General features: G+C 41.9%; 1 protein-coding gene across 1 annotated transcript; it reads left to right on the forward strand.

The window, feature by feature from the left end:
- Window positions 1–10,548: 10,548 nt before the first annotated feature.
- On the forward strand, window positions 10,549–23,929 carry polr1f (RNA polymerase I subunit F). The gene is made up of 5 exons (XM_055649850.1): window positions 10,549–10,955; window positions 14,300–14,374; window positions 14,735–14,876; window positions 15,762–15,964; window positions 23,026–23,929. Exons 1-5 carry the CDS (start codon window positions 10,549–10,551, stop codon window positions 23,423–23,425), a joined length of 1,227 nt encoding a protein of 408 aa, XP_055505825.1. The 3' UTR covers window positions 23,426–23,929.
- Window positions 23,930–24,988: the final 1,059 nt, after the last annotated feature.

Genomic DNA, 24,988 nt, shown 5'->3' on the forward strand with positions numbered 1-24,988 from the left:
TTCTACATCCACTTGGTGGGTTCAAGATATTTTAAAGAAAATTAAGAACCACCTGCTTTAGTTTGACATCAATAACCCTCTTCAAACCAAGCAGATAGATCTCTTTAATTCTTATAACAAATTAGTTGTTTTCCAACTAATAGTGAAATAGCTAACAAAGAAATGAAGCATTGGTATCATATTATCAATAACAGGTTTTTTGTAATGTAATGTAGAATTATACAAAAACAATCCTGGCAGATCTCCGATAGTCATTCTTTAATTCATCTGAAACTGTTGACCATGTTATATTCCTTCCCAGTTGTGGTTGGCCGTTGTCAGTATTTTTGCTGAGCCATTCAATTTCCCTACGGTTTTCAAAAATATATATATTTCAATAAACCCATAATTGGTATTCGACCCCTTTCTGCTTTCTGCAGAGTCCACCCCTTTCTGCTTTCCGCAGTGACCGTTCCCTCCGCAACTCCCTGGTCAACTAGTCCCTTCCCACCCAAACCACCCCCACCCCAGGTGCTTTCCCCTGCAACCACAGGAGATGCAACACCTGTACCTTTACCTTCCCCCTCAAATCCATCCAAGGACCCTGACAGTATTTACAGGTGAGGCAGAGGTTCAATTGCACCTCCTCCAACCTCATCTACTGTATCCACTGTTCCAGGTGTCAACTACTGTATATCGGCGAGACCAAGCGCAGGTTTGGAGATCGTTTCGCTGAACACCTCTGCTCAGTCCGCCTTAACCTACCTGATCTCCCAGTTGCTCAGCACTTTAACTCCCCCTCCCATTCCCAATCTGACCTTTCTGTCCTGGACCTCCTCCATTGTCAGTGAGGCCCAGTGCAAATTGGAGGAACAGCACCTCATATTTTGCTTGGGTAGCTTACACCCTGGGTGTGAGCATTGACCCGAAACATCCCCCATTCCTTCTCTCCAGAGATGCTGCCTTTCCCGCTGAGTTACTCCAGCAATTTGTCTACCCATAATTAGGTCAGCTATCTAGACCCCATATTCTGGAAATCCTAACAGAATTCTGGAAATTCCTCAGGTGCCTCAGCTTAGCCAACATTACACCCCCCCCAAAATGAGACCCTATGTTCAAGAGTAACAGAATGAGTCGGGGAGCATCTCTGGAGAACATGGTGCCATTTTGGGTCGGGACCCTTCTTCAGACTGATTGTGTGGTTTGGGAAGAAATTTGGAAGACAGGAAAAAGCCTGGTGTTATAGGTAGATATAGGTCAGAGAATGTTTTTGACAGGCAGATGGTGGACAAAGGCCAGAGATGAAAAGGCAGGTGTGAGATATTGAAGTTGCAAATTGCCAAACCTATACAATGATGAGACTCGGCGACCGTTACACCAAAATACTTGCGCTTAATCCGCCAAAGTCCACATGATCTCCCGGTTGCTAACCATTTTAACTCCTCTCCCCATTCTCATGCTGACCCTTCTGTCCTGGGTCCCCTCTTTTGCCAGTGTGAGACCACATGCAAACTGCAGGAACAGCACATCATATTCCACTTAAGTAGCTTACAACCTAACTGTATGAACATTGAATTCTCCAATTTTAGGTAACTACAGATCCTTTTCCCTTCTTCCCCCCTAATTTGCAACTCCTTAATCCTTTTGACTTCGGTTATTACATCTCTGGCCTTTGTCATTTTCTGCCTATCAATCCCCCTCTCGCCTGTAACAAACTGTTACATGCCAGGCTATGTCCTGTCTCTTCTTTCTTCCAGACTCCTTCTCCCAGCTCCCTCACAGTCACCGAAGAAGAGTCCCGACCCAATACGCCACCTATCCATGTCTCTAGAGATGCTGCCTGACCCGATTAGTTACTCCCGCACTTTGTTTCTTTTTTATATAAACCAGCATCTGCAGTTCCTTGTATCCACATTACACAACCCCACCTCTTTATATTACTTAACTCCACTTTCCCCACTTTGTCCACATGTGTATGCTTCGCAACCATGGAACTTTTCCCTAATTCAAAACTATTGAATCATTACAAGTTGATAATTTACCTGAACTTTAACTAATAAAGCAAGCATTATTCAAAATTGAAATTAAATTGTGATATTCTGTGAGAGTCCTGGGAAGCTCCAGGGTTTTCAGCAAATATTTACCTTCAATCCATTTGAATTTGAAGTGTTATTGATTGTTACTCCTCGTATCATTTTAAATGGAGGGACTGCACATAATGACAATACTGTTTGCTGCCTGAATGGGATTAATTGGGTAGTTCTCCCTCTCTGTCATGCTGGGAGTAAAAGCTCTAAATTGGAAGAAAGTTAACTTTAATGGAGTGAGAAGTGATTTAGTAAAAGTGGTTTAAAAACAGCTACTTGAAGATAAATCAATGTCAAAGCAAGGGAGGTGCTTCAAAAGGTTCAGGTTAGACATTTACTCACAAATAAAAAAGAATAGACTGCTAAATCTGCGTAAACATTTGGGACAAAAATGGGATGTTCATGTGAGAAGCCACATGATGCAGCTAACACAGCAGAAAATCTGGAAGAGTAGGAATAAAATTAAAAAGGAAATTAGGAAATTAAAGAGCGGGCATGATAAATTACTGGTAAGTAGAGTCAAAGAAATACTAAAGATATTTGATGTACATAAAGAGATAAGCACATAACTAAGGATGGAGCTGGGATTATTACATGAGAAAGGAAATCAGCATCAGGAAACTAAGAATGTGGATTCGGTTCTTAATGAAAGAGGAGTAAGATACAGATATGATTAAGGAAAAATTGTGTGAAATATTGGATTGTTTAACATGGTAAAGGAAAAAAACCATAGAGGACTTCAGCATTTTCATAAATGATTAAAATACCTGAACCGGATGAATCATATTCCAGGCTGCTATGTGAAGCAAAGGAAGAGCCATCATTTTTCAATCCTCTTTGACTCTCAAGAACATAGAACGTAGCTTAATGGGCCACTGTAAATTACTCATAGTGTTGTTGGGTGACAGGCGAATGAGTGGAAATGAGAGGGAGAATAGGTTACCTGACAATAAGGATTAATGGGACTGATGGGATTTCACCGTTGATACCCAGCCTGGACTAAATGGACTGAACGGCCTCCTTTTGTGTTGCAAAACAATATTTCATTGTTTTGTACAAGAAATGATTGGCAAATTCTGGAATCTATTTTATGAATAATATTATTTTCCAATGAATGGCTTCCTTTAGCAGGTTAACCAGCAGATTATTTGTTGCTCCAGATTCCAGCACCTGGGCTCTCTTGTGTGATATTCAAAGCTGGGCCATTCTAAGGGACGTTTATTTCTGATTCATTATTGAGCTTTTTGAGGAGAAAACAAGGATGGATGTGTGATTAGAACATAGCATGGAACATGCAACATGGAAACATGCCCTTTGGGTCACAATGTCCCTGCCAAATATGATACCAGATTAAACTCATCTCTGCCTGCATGTGATCCTCCATTCCCTGAATACCCATGTGCCTTTCTATAAAACCTTTAAAATGCCATGATCGTATCTGCTTCCACCATGATCCCTATCAGCGTGTTCCCAGCACCCACCACTCTCTGTGTAAAATAAACATTCCTTATACATCTCCTTTAAATTTTGACCCTCTCACCTTAAAACTATGCCCTTTATACATTGACATTTCTACCCTGGAAAAGAAAAGGTTCTGGCTGTCTACCCTAATGATAAGTTTCTTTGAAATATTTAACATGGATATTAGCATGATTTTTGAAACAGTCCCAAATGGTAGTTTGATCAAAAAAAAAAAGTTAAATGGGAGTTCCAAATATAATCCAAAATATGAAATAGTATTATTGGGAATGTAAAACAAGACAAGGGAATATTGAATGACATGAAAGTATAGAAGGTTAGGAGTGCACATCTATTAGTCCAAAAATATAGTCGGACATGAACACAGGAGCAGAGTAGTCCACTCACTCAAGCCTCTCCTCTTCTGTGTCAGTTCCACATAGCTCTCAGTTTCCTGATCTTACAAAAATATTATCTATTTCCTTTCCAAATATCTCCAATAATCAAAGCTCCAGAGATTCACCCCTTCCTACAAGTTCATATGCACCTCAGTTTTAATCAAATGGTCCCTAACCTTATAACTATGTTCTGTCATTCAAGATTCGCCCACTAATGGAAACATCTTGACAGCTGTCCTATCATGTACCCCAATGATCCTCCATGTTTCAATAGCTACTTTCTCATTCTTCTAAACTACAAAGAATACAGATCTAATTTCAAGTGGTTAAGTTGATTAGAAATCTTACAGATGCAATCATGTATAATTTGAACATGGCACACAGTTCTGGACATCACTTTATTGGAAAGACGTTAGTTCAATAGGGAGGATGCAAAATAGATTTATGATACCACCAGGATTAGACAATCATAGTCCCAAAAAAAGGTTGAATAGGTTGTTTGCTTTGGAATAGAGAAGGCTGATTGGGGTGTATAAAATTATGTGGTTCCTAAGTTAGGGAAAACAAGAAAACATAATTTCCCTTAGTAGAGAGGTCAAAGACCAAGAATCATTAGAAAGATTAGATGATAGATAAGGAAAAGCTTTCACACCCAGAGGGTGGTAAAAGTCTGCAACTCACTGCGTGAAAGCGAAGTGAAAGCAGAAACACTGGGTTTATTTAAACAATAACTGGATTTGCACTTGGGGAGTTGAGCCCTGCTGAATGGTGAGAGTTAACTTGGTGGGACTCTCACTGACCAAAACAACCTCCTTTTCACAAATTTTCCGTGATTTCTATGATCTTATGAAGACTGCCCTCTCGGAGGTAACTGCTTGATTTCATGCAAATATTTTTATGGAACACCCCTCAATACACCATGTTTCACAGACAAAGCATTTGTATAACACTGTCACATTCTTTTCAGATTATCATGAAGCATTTTACAACCAGTGGTGTACTTCTGGACACAAAAAGATGGAGTAACTCAGCGGGTCAGACAGCATCTCTGGAGAAAAGGAATATTCTTTTTCTCCTGAGATGCTGTCAGACTCGTTGAGTTTTGTGTCTATCTTCGGTTTCAACTAGCATCTGCAGTTCCTTCCTACACATGTACTTCCGGACTGCAGTCACTGCTAATAAGTACAATATGTGCACAGCAAATTTCCTATGTAATAATGGCCACCCAATCAGTTTAAATAATGTAATTATGTAAATATGTACTGGCCACGACACTGGAGATAATTGAGAACTTCTTCAATGTAACACTTTGCAATCTCGTGCATTCAGCTGAGAGAGCAAACTGAGCTTAAGTTCAACATAACAAGTTGAAAGGCAGCATCTACAATGGTGCCACAATAACCCAGCACTGAATGTCTGTGCTTAAGTCATTGAAGATGGCCTTGAGTGTAGAATGTCTCACTGAGAGGCACATCACCAGATTGATTTGATTGCTACTGGGTTACACTGTTGACTGACTTTGTTGTGTGCACTATTGATTGGTACATTGTTGATTGACTGTTGCTGGGTTGTACTGTTGATCAATTGTTACTGGGATGACAGTTGCTGGTGGTCATGGTTGATTAATTGTTACTGAGCTGCTCTAATAATCTTATGTTGCTGGATGTACTGATGATCTTTTGCTGCTCGGGTACACTGATGATTAATTGGTGCTGTGGTGCGCTGTTGAATGAATGTTACTGGCGTGCACTGTTTAATGCTTTGTTGGTCTTCAAAATGGAATGGTATTCAACATGTCCCATGCTTTCTCCAGTTCATTAACTGAACCGGTGCAGCTCATTCTCTCAGAGACTCTTTGCGGCTGCAGATTCTTTCTTTAGACGTTAAAAGAAAGAGTTGAATTTCAGTAGCTCACAAAGTCTCAAATCATTTTACAGCCAACAAAAGATTTTCCAGAAATGATTTTAATAGAAGAAAGAAAACTCGACCAGTTGTAAAATGGCTGCTGCAGGGCTTTAGATTTACTTTACTAAAAGTAAAAAATAACGGTTGCACATTGTTTTACTGGGAAGGCAGAAATGATCATAGTGCATAATGCATGTAGGTTTGGTAATGTAGGGTGATCATGGTCAAAAGTGCCTGATCCACACTATCATGTTAAATGGGCAGTATCTCTTTATGACAACTGCATAATATTTTGTTTTGTGTCTTATGCATAAAAAGGATTCCATATTTTCCAAACACTAGTTTCACATCTCCTATGAATGAAACTCAAACCTAATTATTCACATTCTTCAACAGCAATTTATATATTTAATATTCAAATTTCTGAAAGCTGATAAGAGTACAGTAACTTGTTAAATCATGTTTACATCACATTAAACTCTCATTAGAGGGCAATTACAATTAAATGGGAAAAAATGGCAGAAGGATTTTTATCTGGGGAAGTGAAAGATGTTGCACTTTGGGAAATTAAATGTTAGTGGAAATATATACAGGTAATGGCAGGTCATTTAACAGCAGTGATGTACAGAAGGATCTTGGGCACAGGCCCACAGGTCCCTGAAAGTAGCAACACAAGTAGATAGAGTGGTAAATAAGGCATATGGTATACTTTCCTTAGTTGAATCTAGGAGTAAACAAGCCGTGTTGAGTATTGAATGTAGTTTCGTTGCACAGCAACAATAAAGATGCGGAGGCTTTGAAGAAAGTGCAGAAGACATTTACCAGGATGCTGGATGGATACGAGGAGAGATTAGCTAAAAGGACCTATTTGGGTTTCTCTGGAGTGTCAGAGGTTGAGAGGAGTCCTGATGGTCATATATAAAATGATAAGGGGTGTGGATAGGGGGATGGCCAGAATAATTTTTCAAGGGTATAGATGTCAAATAACAAAGGACATAACCTTAAGGAAGGGGAGGGGGGGGGGGATTTAAGGAGATGTGCGAGGCAAATATTTCTACATTGAAACAAATTCAAAAGTGGTATTTATAATGGATTTAAATAGGCACACATAATGGATTTAAATAGATGTGCTGGGATTCCTGCACAAATGTTTTGTCTGACCCATTGAATTCCACCAGCAGCTTGTTTTTTGCTCAACATTCCAGCCTCTGCCCAAAACGTCTCTCCCGCTGAGTTGCTTCACCATTTTGTGTTTATCTTCGGTTTAAACCAGCATCTGCAGTTCCTTCCTACACATGGGGTGTCTTGGATGTGGGTTACAGGGCAATGGGCCTGTCCCACTTTGGTTGATTTTTTTAGGCAACTAGTTTGTCGCAACATGTTCGCTGGTGGTCGCCGGGAGTAATCTCCTCAGTCGTGTAAAAAGTCGTAACGTCTTTCTGGTCGCCGCTACATGTTGAACATTTTCGGCGACAGCGGGTTTGAGGCCAAATTCTCCTGATGTAGGTGCTGTCGTAGGTTGTCGCCAGGATTATGTAGGTTGTTGCCAGTTTTTCGGAGACCTGCTACGACCATGACAGTCGCCGGCAGTTGCCTAAAAAATCGGCAAGTGGGACAGGCCCATAACAGATCTAGGACTGAGATGAGGAGCCAGGTTTTTCATTCAGAGGGTGTTGACCTGTGGAATTTACCACCATAAACCTCTGCCCAGGCCAAGTTGCTGACTGTTATTAATGAGATCAATTGATTTCTTGGAAGTGTAGGGAGGAAGCAGGAATAGACATTGAATTAATGTGACCCATAATCATATTAAATGGGAAGGAAGACCCAGGACTGAATGGCCCACTGGTCTCTTTTATAAGCTTCAATTTTTCTTGTGATGTCAGTTAATTTATCAGTTTTCAATTAGAGGTCATTCAGGGACAGTTAAAATCTGACTGCAGTTATATGTCTATAATTGAGGCATTTTTCAATAATATTGAAATGAATGACAGTGATAAAGAAGACATATGATATAGAATGGCATATGGTATGCTTGCCTTCATACATCGAGGTATTGTCTAAGAATCAGAAAGTCACATTGCTGCTTTAGAAAACTTTGGTTATTTCGCATTTGGAGTATCGTGTGCAGTTTTGGTCGCCCCATTACACCAAGGATGTGGAGGCTTTGGAGAGGGTACAGAAGAAATTTAACAAATGCTGCCTGGATTAGAGGGTTCTATCTTACATATAGATTAGACAAACGGATTATTCTCTCTGAAATACCAGAGGTTGATGGGAAACGTGATATAAGTATAGAATATTCTGAATGACACAGATAGGGTAGAGAGTCAGATACTTTTTCCCCAAGGTGGAAATGCCGAAGACTAGAAGGCATAAAGAGCGTCATTGCCTACGCCACCATGTCACACCACGCACCATGCACGCGCAATGCACAACATGCACGCGTCGCAACGCATGCGTGACACGTAAATGATGTTGCGTCGTGCATCATGACGCGTAAATGACGCGCAAATAATGCCCAAGTGGGACAGGCCCTTAACTTTACGGTCAGAGGGGGGAAGTTCAAGGAGGTGCGTGGGGCAAATTTATTATTCAGAAAGTGGTGGGTGCCTGGAAACATTGCAAGCAGATATAGTGGTGTTTAAGAGGCTTTTAGATGGAATTGCATGAAATGGATGTGCAGGCTTAGGAAATTAAACTTGGCATCATGTTTGGCACAGACATTGTGGGTTGAAGGGCTTGTTCCTGTGCTGTGCTGAACTGTTCTACATTTTATGAATTACTTTGGTAAGACCATGTCATAACATTTGCAGGGTGTATAAACTATATATGTAAAAAAGTTGGATATTTTCACACAATTGAGTACTGAATGCATTCCAAAGACTGAAGCTTTTGAAAAGAGACAGAAAATGCAAACTAATTAAGGTAAAAACAAATAACGGTAGCAAATCATTTGTTGTCTCAAGCCAACCTGGCATTCAGTAAGATCATGAGGGAGCTTCTTCCTCAGCAACTCTTTCCTGCCCTATTGTGGTATCCCTCGATTCATGAGTAGATGTGATGGCTTTGGATTTTCAGAAGACTTTTGACGAGGTAGAGGATTACAGCACAAGGAGTTGGAATTGATACAGTGATAAGGGCTGAGCTGGTTGTTGGACAGAAAACCATAAGTGGCCAGATGGATATGCTGATAGTTTGCAACCTATGACCACTGGATCCAGTCCTTGAGTCCCAGCTATTCAGAGCTTATATCAGAAGATTTAGCTGTGGAGTTGAAAGACCACATTTCTAAGTTTGCTAAATATGAGCAGGGAGAAGACTGTATAAAAAGGCCCAAAGGACATTAATAAGCTAAGTTGTAGGAAATAACTGCAGATGCTGGTTTAAATGGAAGATAGACTCAAAATGGTGGAGTAACTCAGCGGTACAGGCAGCATCTCCTGATAGAAGGAATGGGTGACGTTTCGGGTCGAGACCCTTCTTCAGACTCATGGATGAAGTGAGAGGGACAGCAAAGGCTATTTGAAGTTAGAGAAGTCAATGATCATACCGCTCTGGCGTGTAAGCTGCCCAAGCTAAATATGAGGTACTGTTCCTCCAATTTGCGCTAGGCTTCACTCTGACAATGGAAGAGGCCCAGGACAGAAAGGTCAGTGTGGGAATGGGAAGGGAAGTTAAAGTGTTTAGCAACCGGGAGATCAGGTAAGCTTAGGCGGACTGAAACGATCTCCGAGTCTGCCCTTGGTCTCACCGATATACAGGAGTCCACACCTGGAACGGCGGATACAGTAGATGATGAGGTTGAAGGAAGTGCAAGTGAACCTCTGCCTCACCTGAAAACACTGTTGGGGTCCATGGGCAGAGTCGAGGGGGGAGGTAAAGGGACAGTTGTTGCATCTCCTGCGGTTGCAGGGGAAAGTACCTGGGAGGGGGTGGTTTGGGTGGAAAGGGACGAGTTAACTTCTCCTTGCTAAAAATGATAACGTTTTCCTTGATCTCCACACCTTACACTTCCTTATTTCTGCATTTCCCCCTCCCCTGACTCTCAGTCTGAAGAAGGGTCTTGACCCGAAACATCACCCATTCCTTCTATCGGGAGATTCTGCCTGTCCCGTTAAGTTACTCCAGCATTTTGTAGCTATCTTCAGTTTAAACCAAAGATGAAAGTCCGCTCTATCATCTTTGGTTAAACCAAGATCTACAATTCTTTGTGTTCAAGAAGGAACTGCAGATGCTGGAAAATCGAAGGTACACATAAATGCTGGAGAAACTCAGCGGGTGCAGCAGCTTCTATGGAGCGAAGGAAATATGTGACGTTTCGTGCCGAAACCCTTCTTCAGACTGAGGGTCAGGGGAGGGGGAAATGCAGAAATAAGGAAGTGTAAGGTGTGGAGATCAAGGAAAACGTTATCATTTTTAGCAAGGAGAAGTTAACTCGTCCCTTTCCACCCTAACAGTTCTTCCCTACTTAATAAGCTAAGTTGTAGGAAAGAACTGCAGATGCTGGTTTAAACCGAATAGACTCAAAATCCTACACATGACTTTGCTCTGTCTGCTGAGTGGAGCCGGCGCCCCCTGGCGGAGAGGGCAGGACCGCCCCCTCCCTGCTGGCGCTGCCCGGTGCCGCCAGAGCGACACCTGCCGGCGCTGACGCGCATTGCGGCCGGACCCGCAAATCTGCGACAACACGCACGTTGCCGGTGAGGGTTTACGGCAGCATGCCACCCACCCCGGCCGGCCCCGGCTCAGGCCCCAGCCGGCCTCCCCCACCCGGGCCCCGCTCAGGCCCCCGTCTCCACCCCGCCCCGGCCCCCAGTCCTCGGCGCCCCGGCCCTCTCCTCCACCCCGGCCCCGCTCATTCCTCTACCCCGGCCCCCCGGCCCGGCCAGTCTCCACCCGGGCCCGGGCCTCCAGCGCCCCGCTCGCCCTCTCTTCCACCCCGGCCCCGGCCTCCAGCGCCGCCGCTCTCCTTCACCCAGGCCCGCGCCCTGATCCAGAGCCCGTTCTCCTGCCTGGTGCTCGACACCTGCCGGCGCCACCTCGCCCTCTGCCCGCTCTACCTGAGCCGCAAGAGGAGCGGCATCGAGAGGCAGCTCAAGACCGAGCTGCTCCGCTTCTCGGAGACGTGAGTCAGGGAGAGACGGGGAATTGTTGCTACTGAGGGTTAATTCCCGGGATGGCGGGACTGACTGACTGACATATGATGATGGAATGGGTCGACTGGGCTTGTATTCGCTGGAATGTAAAAGGATGAGGGGAATTTCATAGAAACATAATATTCTTAAAGGATTGGACAGGCTAGATAGATGCAGGGATAATGTTCCTGATGTTGGGGGAGTCCAGAACCAGGGGTCACAGGGGTAGGTCATTTAGGACTGAGATGAGGAAAAACTTATTCACCCAGAAAGTTGTGAAACTGGAATTATCTGCCGCAGAAGGCAGTGGAGGCCAATTCACTGGATGTTTTCAAGAGAGAAGTAGATCTTTAGTTCTTAGGGCTAAAGGAATCAAGGAATATGGGGAAAAAGCAGGAACGGGGTACTGATTTTAGGTGATCAGCCATGATCATATTGAATGGTGGAGCTGGCCTACTCCACCTATTTTTCTATGTTTCTATTCTATATATTCTATTCTATTCTATTCTATCTTCTATACATAATTGAAACTCTGATCTTGTTATCTTCCAGTTTTGCGGTCTTTCTATTTGCAAGGAATCAAGGGATATGCGATAAAAGCAGGAACGGGGCACTGATTTTAGATGATCAGCCGTGGGCATATTGCAGGGGCGTTGCTGGCTCGAAGGGCCGAATGGCCTACTCCTGCACCTATTTGCGATGTTTCTATGAGGGGGAGGAATGGAAGAAGGGAAAGAGGAAAGGAAAGGAGGGGGTGGAAGATGGTGGCTGGAGAAGGGGTAGGGGATGAAGAGGGTATTAATGGAACAGTGGGAAAATTTCATGGATTTGAGTCAAAGAGTTGTACAACACAATGATGAACCCTTCAGCCCATCATGTCCACGCTGACCTTTTTACCTGCGTTTACTAATGCCATTTCCTGCAATAGATTTGTATCTGTTTATGCTTTAACTATTCAAGTGCCTGTCTAAATGCCTGAGTCATAGTGTAGGTGATTCCACCACCTTTTCTGATGTTGAATTCCAGGTATTAACTACTCTTTGTGAGGGCGGTGAGGAAAATATGTACCACTGTCCCCTTTGAAATCTTAAAGGTATGTGGTCTTGTTTTTGCTATCCCTACCAGAAGGAAGAACATTCTGACTACCTATCCTATCCATGCCTCGTGTTATCTTCTACATTTGTGTCAGTTCCCCCTCACCCACTCAAGTAAAATTAAGCCTAGCCTATCCAATCTCTCCCCATAACTGAAATCCTTCAATCCAAGGAATATCCTGGGGAATGACCAAGACCATAGACGAGGAGAGTCTGAACAGGGGTAAAAGCTAAATGAGGAGAGGGTGGTAGAGGTGTGGAGGTAAGGTTAGTTTTGGATCCATGATTGGTTAGGTGAGGGAATTGAATCTGGGATGCAAATTGAGAAGTGAATGGCTTGCGGACAGGAATCAGGAATGGTTGGCAATATCTAGATGCAGCACCTGCATATAGGGTTGCAGTGTAGTCACGTTGTGGGGTCTGTTTGTTTGAGTATATGGCCAGGTGCAAGTGCTGAGATGATGTGTTAAGGTTAGGCTGGAATTTGATGTAATGATCTTCGATCTGATTGTGGGGCCTAGTTTTGGGACTGGAGTTTTGTTGGATTCTCTGCATGGTTCTGGCTTTTGGAGTCGGGCAGGCTAGATGTTGGTAGCCTTCAACCAATGTTAGTATAGATGATCTAATTATTGTTTGTGCAATCTTATGCATTAGTCAACTGCATTCTCTGTTTCATCAGTTTGACTCCAATTTAAAATAATTTCATTGATGAAGACATAGAGTATGTTGAGATCACTAAATGCACAATATGAATGGAAGTTTGTTTCTCTGCAGCTTTGAAAAATGGCTGTTGATTTTCCTCTTAAAAGCAATAAGCAACTTTTTTATTTGGTTGTAGACATTCCATAGTTTATTAATGGAATGCCTGTAGCCAAATAAATGAAAGCATTTAGGCAAAAAAAAAGTGTCCAGGTGATAATGTAACATTAATGAAAAGGCAGTGCCATTATCTTGGGCTCACAGTCGCGTGAATGTCAATAGTGCAGTTTCTGATCTGGTCTGAACCTTGAAATGATTGCATTGATTGATGATTTTATTCGTAATTAACATTAGCCATTAATTAGATTTGGCTTAGTGAACAAAGGCACCACCTGGTGTGCATTGCACCAAACAGTTGTTTCCCATTCCGTATTGAGCTAACTGCTCTTAGCAGGGGCATTAGGGGCGCAGATGTACTCTGCATGAGGAGGAAGCCGACATTGCTGGAAAAGGCCAATGTGTAGGTTTTACAGCATAATCAATCTGCACTGGGTCTCCCTTATCCCATGGAGTCATGAGTGCTTTATTGTCATATGTCCCAAAACGGAACAATTAAATTCATACTTGCAGCAGCACAACAGATATGTAAACATAAAACTCAGTAAGCACCGAAGTAAACAACAAAAATAAATTCAATATATAACAACTAACAAATAATAAATTGCAAAGATTAAAAAAAATACCCCTAGTGCAAATAAGGCTGTTTGTAGTTTGAGGTTTAGTTGGAGTTCGTAGTGTTCAATGGCCTGATGGTTGTAAGGAAGAACCTGCCCATGAACCTGGACATTCGTTTTTCCTGATGGCAGGAATGAAATGAGAGCATAGCCAGGGTGGTGTGAGTCCTTGATGATGATGGCTGCCCTTTTGAGGCAGCACGTCCTGTAGATCCATTCAATGGAGGGGAGGTAAGTACCTGTGATGGACCGGGCATCATTCACCACTTTTTGCAATCTTCTTAGTTCCTGGACATTTGTGTTGCCGAACTAGGTCGTGATGCAACCAGTCAATGTGGTCTCTACCATGCAGCTATAGAAGTTCAAAAGACTATTTGTCAGCATGCCAAATCTTAAGGAAGTAGAGGCATTGATGGGGTTTCTTTATGATTGCATCAATGTCCTGGACTCAGGACAGATCTTCAGAGAGGTCATGGAGCTCATCAATTAGTGCATTTTTATCCAGTTTATAAATATTAATACATTTACCTTAAAACAGTTTGACGAAAATTCTGCATTGCCAGGAATTTTAAGTTTTTGACTCACTCCACTGCTGACCCATGGATGGGAGCATGTGCTGCTGCTGCCCAGGGAATTTAATTGCTAAGAACTTCATTATTCAGTTTCAGTACCTATGACAATTAAGCACTCTTAACTCTTGTCTCTTGGGGCCAGGATTGCTCTCTTGGGAGACAAAAACTTGCATTTATTGGGGGAGGGCAGGGAGGCGATTGGAGACAACATCATGACCTGTGGTTACTTCCACAGATCCCATCAGTGCTGTTCCTTTGTCCCAGAAGATGCGTTTGACGGCCTAGCCAAAACTGGTGAAACGTCTGTTGGGTAAGCTGGGGCAGACGCAGGCTGAGGCTGGGATTCGCTATTTATGGAAACGCGCTTTCAATTTCAGGCCCAATTCAACATTCAGTATTAATGTGGGTGAAAATGGTTGATATTATAAATTCCATCATGTATGCTACATCTTCATTTCATCTTTTATGATTTATTATACTGGACATGAAAAATACTTCCAGCCATATTATTTTTATAAGATGCTTTCCGTGTGGTAAGCTGCTTGCGCTCAGAAATACAATTTTTAGCAAATCACCTTTCTGAAATATACAGTTCAAAGTAGTTGTATGTTAAGCAGATCCTAACATATTCTGTAGGAATAATTTCATAACCTTCAACATTTTATTTTAGTCTGCAGGGTGTCCCAGTTGCATATGACAAGATCAGGTTAATTGGAGAATTAGGTGACATCTATGATGACCAAGGATATATACACCTCAACATTGAAGCTGACTTTGTCATCTTCAGGCCCAAAATTGGACAGAAACTACTGGTAAGTTTCATTTTTTAAGAAAGGCTTTAGATAGATGCAGGAGTGAGAATGTATTTAGACTTGGAAATACAGTCATGCAGCATGGAATAAGATCCTTCAGCCCAACTTGCCAATGTTGACCAAGATGTCCCATCTACACGAGTCCCAACTGCCAGCGTTTGGGCCATATCCCATCCGTATACCTGTCCAAACGTCTTTTAAAGTGCAGATATAGTGTGGATAACCAAGAAATGAACAAAAATGTAGGTCCCTAATAAGTATTGCTTTGAAACCAGGTGTTAAGTGTTCTGAAAATGTGTTAATGGTAGAGACATCCTGATAGCAATAACAATAAGGATAAGGTTTCAGGTACAAAAAGAATGGGAAGAGTGTGGTTGGCATTGATGTCATGGTGCAAATGGGTTCATGTGGTTGGTTGCCATCGGGTGTGAACACAATGAAGTATTGTGAACAGTTTGCTTAGCTTGAGAGACTCTGGGCAGGAGAGTGGAATTAGTCCCGATGGTACAGAATTCACAGCTGGGCCAAGGGAGGTTCTTTTGGTTTCCTGCTTTATGGAGCTCATCTATTAATTAATTTTTATCCGATTATAAAAATTAATGCATTTGCCTTAAAACAGCTTGAAGAAAATTTTTAAATAAAAGGATAAGTTGCTTGCCAGCCAGAAACCACCACTTTCAGGCAGGTAAAATGAGTAGTCTGGACCACGAGCTTTCGTAATCATTGTCAAACTTAAGAATGCAGAAGGTGCTTAAAATTACAAGTTCATTGTTTCTTGTATAATAAGGTTTGTAGCATCTTTCAAATTTTAAAATAAGATATAGTACTTATCCTCTCTTAACATTCACAGCAACAAAATGTTAATTCTCTCCTGAACTTCTACAGGGCACTGTGAATAAAGTTGCTCCAAGTCATCTTGGTTGCCTCGTACATGGGTGTTTTAATGCTTCGATTCCCAAGCCACATCATGCAAATGGAATCTGGCCAGACTTTGCGGTGAAAGTAGGAGACAGCCTGGAGTTTGAAGTTCAACAGCTGGATGCTGATGCTGCCGGTGTCCTGTGCATTCGAGGGCGTTTGGATAAAAGGTAATTGTCCAGAGTTAGTTCTTAATCATGACAGCAACATTCTCATCTAAATCATTAATATAGATGATAAACATCACTGTTTCCTGCAGTACACTAGTTATGGGTATTTATTCTGAAAACAACCTACACTACCCACCCTCTGATTTCTACTACTGTCAAATTTGTATCTGACTCATTTACCATGTTATATCACCTACCAGATCAGTCTATTATTGTGATCATGTCAGAAGCCTTGCTGATGTCCATGTCCTGTCTTTGTCACGTAATTTTGTGATACACAATTTCCTATTCTCAAAGTAATTCCTTATCTTTCCATTTGCAGACGGACCCTATCCCTCAGGATCCCTTCCTGTAACATTACCATCACTCAATCAGTCAATCAATCAATCAATACTTTATTGTCATTTAGAAATACATTGATATATGCAATTCTAAATAAAATTCCGTTGCATTTGGCTCCCCGTGCAACACAAAATTAAACAGAAGGATAAAATGGATAAAAAGACAATGGTTAAAAAGATAAAATAGATAATAGTGGCGGCCCATTACATGGCATTCAAGAGCCTCATGGCTCGTGGGAAGAAGCTGTTGCAAAACCTTGACGTTCTGTTCCTTATGCTACAATATATTTTGCTCGAGGGCAGCAGAGTGAACAGTCCATGATGGAGATGTGTGGGGTCCTTTATAATACTGCTGGCCTTAGACAAGCAACATTTGCTCGCAATGTCCCCGATTGAGGGGAGAGAAGTCCCGATGATTTTCTCAGCCGTCCTCACCACTCTGCACGGACTTCCAGTCGGAGGCTTTACAGTCCCCAAACCAGACAGAGATGTAGCTGGTCAGAATACTCTCTATGGTGCCCCTGTAGAAAGTGGTGAGGACAGGATGGGGGAGGTGAGCTCTTCTCATCCGGCGCAGAAAGTGCAAACACTGCTGCGCTCTCTTAACTATTAATGTGATGTTATTTAACTAGGTCAGACTGTTAGTGTCACTGATGTAAGAGTCACTGGCCTGATACGTTTCCCAGCTTGTCCCTCCAACCCTTCATAAATAAAGGTCCAACATTACCTACTATCCCATCCTCTTGTAGTTAAGGAAGATACAAACATTTCTGGCAAGGGCCCCAGCCACTTTCTCCCTTGTTTCTGACAAAGTTCTCGGATACCTTGGTCAGACCTGTGGGATTTATTCACCTTTAAGGCAGGCATCACCTCTTTCATGATGTAGATATATTATAATTTTGTTATCAAAATTGGATGGCACAGTGGTGCAGCGGTAGAGTTGCTTCCTTACAACACCAGAAATCCGGGTTTGATCCTGATAATTGATGCTGTCTGTATGGAGTTTGCACTTCCTGTCACCATGTGCGTTTTTTCCGGGTACTCCAGTTTCCTCCCACACTCCAAAGACATGCAGGTTTGTAGGTTGATTGATTTCTGTAAATTGTCCCTAGAGTATGGGATAAAGCTGGTGTACGGGGTTGATTGTTGGTCAGTGCGATCTATGTGGGCCAAAGGGCCTGTTTCCACGCTGAATTTCTAAACTATACTAAACTAAACTAAAATTGTATTCTCAGAAGTTACTTTTAATGACTAGAACGTTTGCCAATTCCATGAAAATATACACTGAACATGCATTATTTTACTGTTTTTGTTGTAGAATTTCATCTTATATAGAAATGGCTTTGTCATTGCTTAATTTACCTAGAATTTCATAGCTAACCAGTGTGAACAGCAACATCAGAATTTGTTAAATGAATCAATCTGTACCTAATTGGCTTTCTCGTAAGATAATTGAACTTGAGCACAAACATTTTTCTGCTCTCTCTGCATTTAGTATCAGAATTGTTGCAGCTTCAAATAGAAATTAGAACATTGAAAACTCAAAAGTAACTGGAGTTAAAGAAATAAGAAATTGAACCTGGTGGACAACTCAGCCCCTTGTGCCTGCTCAGCCAATCAGTAAGATCACGGCAGATCTTCCTTTTAGTCAGTTATGTAGCCCTTTGGCCCAACTCGTCTATGCTGACCAAGATATATTTATACCTTAAAATCCATTGAACATACTCAGCCATGAAACATTCACAGCACTCTAATGGGTAGAAAATTATAATTGTTCCTAAATCCTCTCAGCAAAGAAAATTCCACACTTTTGTGTCAGGAATTGCTGACTGATTTGAGGTCGTAGCTGTTGGGGTATCCTTGCCCGGTGATTACAATGCATTTTGAACAATATTACACACTGTAGCGAAAGTGCTGATGATGCGGAGGTGAATATTTATAATGGTAATGAGCACCAATCAAGCAGTTGCTTGGTCATGAATGGAGTTGTAGGCTCTTTCATTCATCAATGCAAGTGGAGAGCATTGCATTACATGTCTGGCATTAGCACAGTTGATGGGATGTCAAGAGGTAATTCTTAAGGGGTTGGACAGGCTAGATGCAGGAAGATTGTTCCCGATGTTGGGGAAGTCCAGGACAAGGGGTCACAGCTTAAGGATAAGGGGAAATCCTTTAAGACCGAGATGAGAAAAACATTTTTCACACAGAGAGTGGTGAATCTCTGGAACTCTCTGCCACAGAGGGGAGTTGAGGCCAGTTCATTGGCTATATTTAAGAGGGAGTTCGATGTGGTCCTTGTGGCTAAAGGGATCAGGGGGTATGGAGAGAAAGCAGGTACGGGATACTGAGTTGGATGATCAGCCATGATCATATTGAATGGCGGTGCAGACTCGAAGGGCCGAATGGCCTACTCCTGCACCTATTTTCTATGTATCTATGTAATTCATTTGTCGCAGAAACCCAGCCCCTTGCTTTAACCTTTTACCTTGCTTTAAGCAGAGTTGCTCCCTTTTTATCGATGCTGGGTTCAATTTCAAAACAGGTTTTTGGCTGAGGTTCTGGTCATAGTTGCTCCCGTCGAATATTGATAACCTCATGCAAGTGTAAGCTTCATTTAATGGTGGTCAATTAAACAAAATACCTTGAATTTAGAAATTAGCCAGGTTTTCGGCTCTTGTTGGATATAGCCACTTGGTGATGCTTCTATTACTTTCGCCTACCAAGGGCCCGTAACTCCCCTTAAATATATCTTGTCTGGTCTACCCTCTGTGGCAGAGAGTTGCAGAGAGTGTCTCTGTGTCATTTCTCATCTCGGTTTAGGATCCTTAATGTATCCTGGATTGTTGGATCAAAATACCATGCAATCAGCAGTAAACATTCCCACTTCTGGCCAAATGGAAGAAGGAAGTTTGTTGAAATGGATTCAAAAGACAGCAGATGTTGGAAATCTGAAATAAAAACGAATTGCCGAAGACACTCAGTAAGTCAGGCAGCATCTGTGGAAAGATAAATAGATTGAAGTTTCTAGTGAAGAGCCTTCATCAGAATGGAACAATGAGAAGATAAACTAACTTTTTAATTTCACTTTTCATATGCAGCCTGATTTACTGAATCTTTGCAACATTTTCAATGTAATCTCTGGAGCTGATTTACTTCCAACAAAAACAACCATCTTACTTTTGTGTGTGTCCGTTCCAACCACAGAATGTTTTCTGTTTCTTGCCCATTGATCTGTGTTTGACCAGAGCACATCATTACCACACTTGATCAAATACTGTTGTGATATTAATGACAGTGAATTTCAGCTCGCCATTGAAAGTTAGTTATTTGCTTTATGGTTGAGGCAAGGCTGTGATAAGATCTGGAGCAGAGTATTCCAGGCAAAACCCAAACCAGGCATCGGTGAATAGATTTTTAATGAATATAGAACATTATAGCACAGGTACATGCCCTTCTGGCCACAATGTCTGTGCCGAACATGATGCCAAGTTAATCAGAGTACAATGACAGTGTTCAGCAAAGATCTTATAGCAGAGCAAGATGGTCTACTCCTAAGCAAAACACGTAGTACGGTCATGAGCAGATTCATGGGTGATTATAGGACCCATTTTAGCAACCAGCCTCCGCCATCTTGTTCCGTCATCTTGCTTCGCCATCTTGCTTCGGGCCAAAGATCGGATCTTTGCTTCCGCCTCCGCTCCCATATCTTCGCAAGTCTTTGACTTGGGCGGGGAGAGGGGGAGCGCGGCCCGGGGAGAGATGCGCGGCCCGGGGTAGCGGGGAGAAGGGGTGCGGGGCCCGGGGCAGCGGGGAGAGAGAGTGAGGGGCCCGGGACAGCGGGGAGAGGGGGTGCGGGGCCCGGGGCAGCGGGGAGAAGGGGTGCGCGGCCCGGGGAGAAGGTGTGTGTGGGGGAGAGAGGAGGGGGAGTAGTGCAAGTGGGGTAGTGGTGGCGCAGGAGCGTTGGGTAGGGCCGGGGGAGGGAGAGAGCAAAGATCTTATAGCGGAGCTCCGCTATAAGATCTTTGGGAGAGAGAGGTGGGGTAGGGGCCGGGGTGCAGAGAGCATGGGGGGAGATGTAGGGTTTGGGGACTGGTGGGTTAAGGTACCACAGCATAGGAGGGGGGGGGGGGGGGGGGGGGAGACATTGTAGTGTGGGGGAAGGCGAGGGAGTGCCTGCGGGGGAGAGAGAATTGAGGGGTGGGATGGTGCCTAGTGTGCGTGAAGTTGCGGGGAGGTTTACAATGTTTATTATTTAATGTCCCTTGTCTTGTCTGAAATAAAGTTCATCATTGGATATAAAAATCAGAAGAAATATAATTGTGTGTGTTATATGATTATATACATTTATATCGCATTCATGTATGTGTTTATAAACATTTTATTCTTGACAAGAATTAACAGGTATGAACTGACAGAATTATGAATCCACCCTCTATCACACACACAAACTGTTCCCCCACAACGTTGATTACCCTGGGAGTCAGGTCGGGTCGGGTAGGTTACGGTTACTAAAATGGGCGGGGAAAAATGCCCAGGATCCCCTCCGTAGCGTACTACACGCCAGCCCATTGCATTTTGCAGGAGTAGCCTATCTTGCTCCGCTATATGATCTTTGGTGTTCAGCACTTTGCTATTGATTGGATGATAATTAGCCAGATTTAATTTGTACTTTTTTGTGAACAGGATGTACCTGGGCGATTTTTCATGTCGTCGGGTAAAAAAGGCAGTTGCAACTGCCTAGCTGAGGCACAGCTAGTTGTTGAGAGAAAGTAGTGAAATTGAAATTGGAAAGTGGGAACAAGCCAGAACTATTACGACTGTGCATAATTGATCAGTTAAGTTAACAATCTCTCTATGCTAATGTTTGGTGATTAGTTTGAGTGCAGATATTTAATGGTGAGTCTGAGACTTCTGTTTTGATTTTACAGATAAATGTGAGGTCCTTATTGAATTTGGATCTGATTATAAACACAGTGAAGTTGCAGCATTATGCCCCCAAAAAAAGCCAGGATGAATATAAACATCCGCAGACATTCTGCTGAATTAACTGGTGTGTCAAGCAACACCTGAGGGAGAAAAGGGAATTGTCTCTTGTCGACCTTTCGGGTCGAAACATTGCCAGCATAAAGAAGAAAGGGGGATAGTAATACAGGTGATTAGTGGACTGAGGAAGGGTGAATGATGGTGGGCAGATGTAACCAGGTAGGGAGGGAGACGGAGTTGGGTGACAGGCAGGTAGATGATAGATGGAGGCAAATGAAAAAGGCAGATGGTGGATGAAGTGAGTGGGTGAAGGGAACCATCTGCCTTCATCTTTCTTCTCATGGTTCCCATTATCACTTTCCTTCGCTCCATAGATGCTGCTGCACCCGCTGAGTTTCTCCAGCTTTTTTGTGTAACCTTCGATTCTCCAGCATCTGCAGTTCCCTCTTAATCACTTTCCTTATCAGATTCCAGATAAAAATAAATCTGTCCGCCGTATTTCATCATTGAGCTGACTAACTCTCCTAACTCCACCCTTCCCCCTTCTGTCATCTCTTTTTGTTCCACACACTAGTCCCGGTCTCATCAGTCTCCTGTCTTCTCTTTATACTGGCTCTCTTCCCTCTCCACTCTCAATCCTGATTCTGGGTTTCGACCCAAAACATCAACAATTCCTTTGGCACAACCGATGCTCTTGATCTGCTGAGTTCCTTAAGCAGATTGTTTGTTGCTTCAAATTCCAGCATCTGCAATCCTTTGTGCCTCCGTGAGATTGCAAACAGATTGCAAATATCAACACAAGAAACTGCAAATGTTATAATGTTGAGTCAAACACACAAAGTGCTGGAGGCACTCAGCGGGTCAGGCAGCATCTGTGGAGGGAGTGGACAAGCAACCTTTTGGATTGGGACCCTTCAGAAGTAAGTCTGAAGAAGGGCCCCTGACGTGAAATGTCTGTCCATTTCCTCCACAGATTGCAATAGGTACTGACAGGATTGCACTAGTAACCAGAATTCAGTGGTGTAGTGGTTTTGGTGGCAGGCAGATAATCAAGAGAACATGAGTTTAAATCCTAGCATGAATATCTGATAATTTTATTTTCAGTTAAAAAAAAAAATCAAAAAAGCAAGCATCAGCCATTGAAATTCATCAAAATATTTCTATCAAATAAAACCACCTGGTTTCTTTGCCTCCCAGAGTGTTGTTGATGCCAAACTACCCTTGAAGCAATGGTCAGGTCCACCACCACGGTCTCAGTGCAAGCTTTTGTTGCCGACTTACAGTTAATGTTTTTTCTGAAGGATATGAATAGAGTAAATTCATTGTACTAACCAGTGGTATTGGACTGGAGAGAACAGAAATTCTTAGCTGAATGTTAACAGACATCGTCAAGAGTGTTAAATTATTTCCCAGCTGCAGCAGCACAAGAGTAAACATAGTACTCAGAAAAATTCAATCCATTTCTTTATCGGATTTGTTGGTACCTCCTTTGGTTACCTGTTTACCCATATGGATATTATTACTGTTGATGGAAAATATTTAGATGTTACTTAAATTCGGAATATCCCACATCTGCTGCAGTGAATAGTGCTAGTTGTGGAACACAGGCAAAGAGACTTCAAAAACTTGGATGAGTTTACTTGTCATATGACTGACTTGTGATCAAAACCTAAAAATGTTGGTCTCTTGACAATTTATTTAGTTTATACTTAAATGATTTGTTGCTTTCTATTCTAGTGTACAGGGACCATATGGTGCAGATTTTGAAGAATTGTTGGAAAAGGACAGCATTGAACAAGATGGTGATGCTGCTGGAAAAAAGAAGAGGAAAAAGAAAAAACAAAAAGATGAAAAATGTAAAGAGGTAATAGAAGAGGCTGTGAGCTGCACGAGTTCAGATAAGAGTGTTTCCAAACATGAAATGGGAGACCTTCAAAAGAATTTAGAACGTAAATCCAAAAAGAGAAAGCAAAGGACTGAGGAACCAAACACAGACAATGAATTTCATGAAAATAACACTGCTGATTATCCTAATAACAGTAAACCAAGTAAAAGGAAGAAAAAAATGATTCGGGATGAATCAGGGACCACTGATTGTGCACAAGAACCAAAACACAAAAGGAGAAAAAAAGATTAATGAAACAAATATCTATAAACTGAATGAATGGACTGCTGCAGAAATACTCGAATGCCTCCATGAAAGTGTGGGGTGGAAGGCTATTTTTGTTGTGAAGAACAGGGAGTTTTGATGAATGCTGTTTGTCATGTAGCCACATAATATAATTTGCAATCCTCTGTTTGATTTGCAGTTGCAGGATTGTCCTGCCTGCCTGTTTGTCAACACTTGTGTGGGCCTCATTTATACATTGCAACTTGCTCCTACAAAAAGCTGGAAATGTCATTTCTAACAACAGTGTTATTTCAGATTCCCAGCAGTTTTTTGCTTTGATCTTTCATGTACCATTATTGTATCATGCACGTGTACGAGGTGAAAATGCTCTGCTAAAACTGATTATCCTGCAAAATATTTTTTTAACTGCTGTGTTTTTTCTTAGAAAAAAGGAATGCTTAGTTTGGACTCCCAATTTTAAAGTTAAAAATTTGATATTTTGTTGTAATTGCAATAAAATTCTTAAAACAACTATCCTCGTTTTACTTCCACATTGTAGTCTTGGAACAACTTGTATATTTTAAAAGTATCTAAATACAATTATAAATTTTAAGATCTGTGTAAGAACAGGTAATTTATTGCTACCTGTTTAAAGTTGTCATGAGATGCTTTTGTTGGTTGGGAAATTATCCAGTGGTGTGCATTGTTGCAGATAGTATTTAATTAATAATTATCCTGTTTTATTCCTATATCCAAAAATTAAATAGGAAGAGATTTTTTAACATTGGAACAGCGCATTCCATTTGAATTGAATTGAATATGTTATTGTCACATGTGACAAGTCACAGTGAAATTCTTTGCTTACATACCATGCCACGGTATTCAAATAGTCACCCATAAAGGGCGCTTACAAAGTTACAAATCTCCCCGCCCCCCCCGCGCCAGTTCCTCCTTTCCTTTGGAATTTGTTATTTTATAATCAACAAAGCAATCTTCATTGCACCTCAGAAGATATTGTCTGATGGGAACCACTTTTATGTGAGAATTTCTTGTTATTTTTAGAGTGCTTTTAACTGCTGGTTGAGATTATGCATCGTTATTTCCACTATACATATGCTCTTTCATGTTCAGTGAAATCAATGAGTTATGTACTTTATGGTCTTCACATTCACTGTTGATTACATCCACATGTACTGTATTTTATGTCAAAAATGAAACCAAGAATTTGTAGCCTTGCTGCTCATTGTTTTATTCATTTGGCCAAAATGTATTGTAGGAAATATTTTCTAGCAAATGCAATTACCTAGTATTAAATGTGCATTGCAACTTTTTAATTACCTCCATTTATCCTAAATCCATTGACACCTTAGCCACTACCTCACCCAAATATAATGCTCCAAATGTAACTCAAATTTGGAAGAATGCAGTCAAGTGAATCAGCACAATTTGCTCCAATCCTAAGGCAATTAGTTTTTTATTAGGCACAACATTTAATTGCAATGTTTGTGTGTGTCATGCTCTGAGAAAATTGAATCCAAAAGAAAATCAAAATATGCATTTGGGATTTGTTGAGCAACAATGTTTGATCAA

The sequence above is a fragment of the Leucoraja erinacea genome, chromosome 2 (genome assembly GCF_028641065.1).
Source record: "Leucoraja erinacea ecotype New England chromosome 2, Leri_hhj_1, whole genome shotgun sequence".
NCBI classification, from domain to species: Eukaryota; Metazoa; Chordata; class Chondrichthyes; order Rajiformes; family Rajidae; genus Leucoraja; species Leucoraja erinaceus.

Excerpts from the sequence above, each read along its gene's own strand:
- polr1f (XM_055649850.1), top strand. The coding sequence starts at position 10,549 with ATGCCACCCACCCCGGCCGGCCCCGGCTCAGGCCCCAGCCGGCCTCCC. Across the intron at positions 10,956-14,299 it reads CTGCTCCGCTTCTCGGAGAC|ATCCCATCAGTGCTGTTCCT; the intron begins GTGAGTCAGGGA and ends TTACTTCCACAG. Across the intron at positions 14,375-14,734 it reads ACTGGTGAAACGTCTGTTGG|TCTGCAGGGTGTCCCAGTTG; the intron begins GTAAGCTGGGGC and ends ATTTTATTTTAG.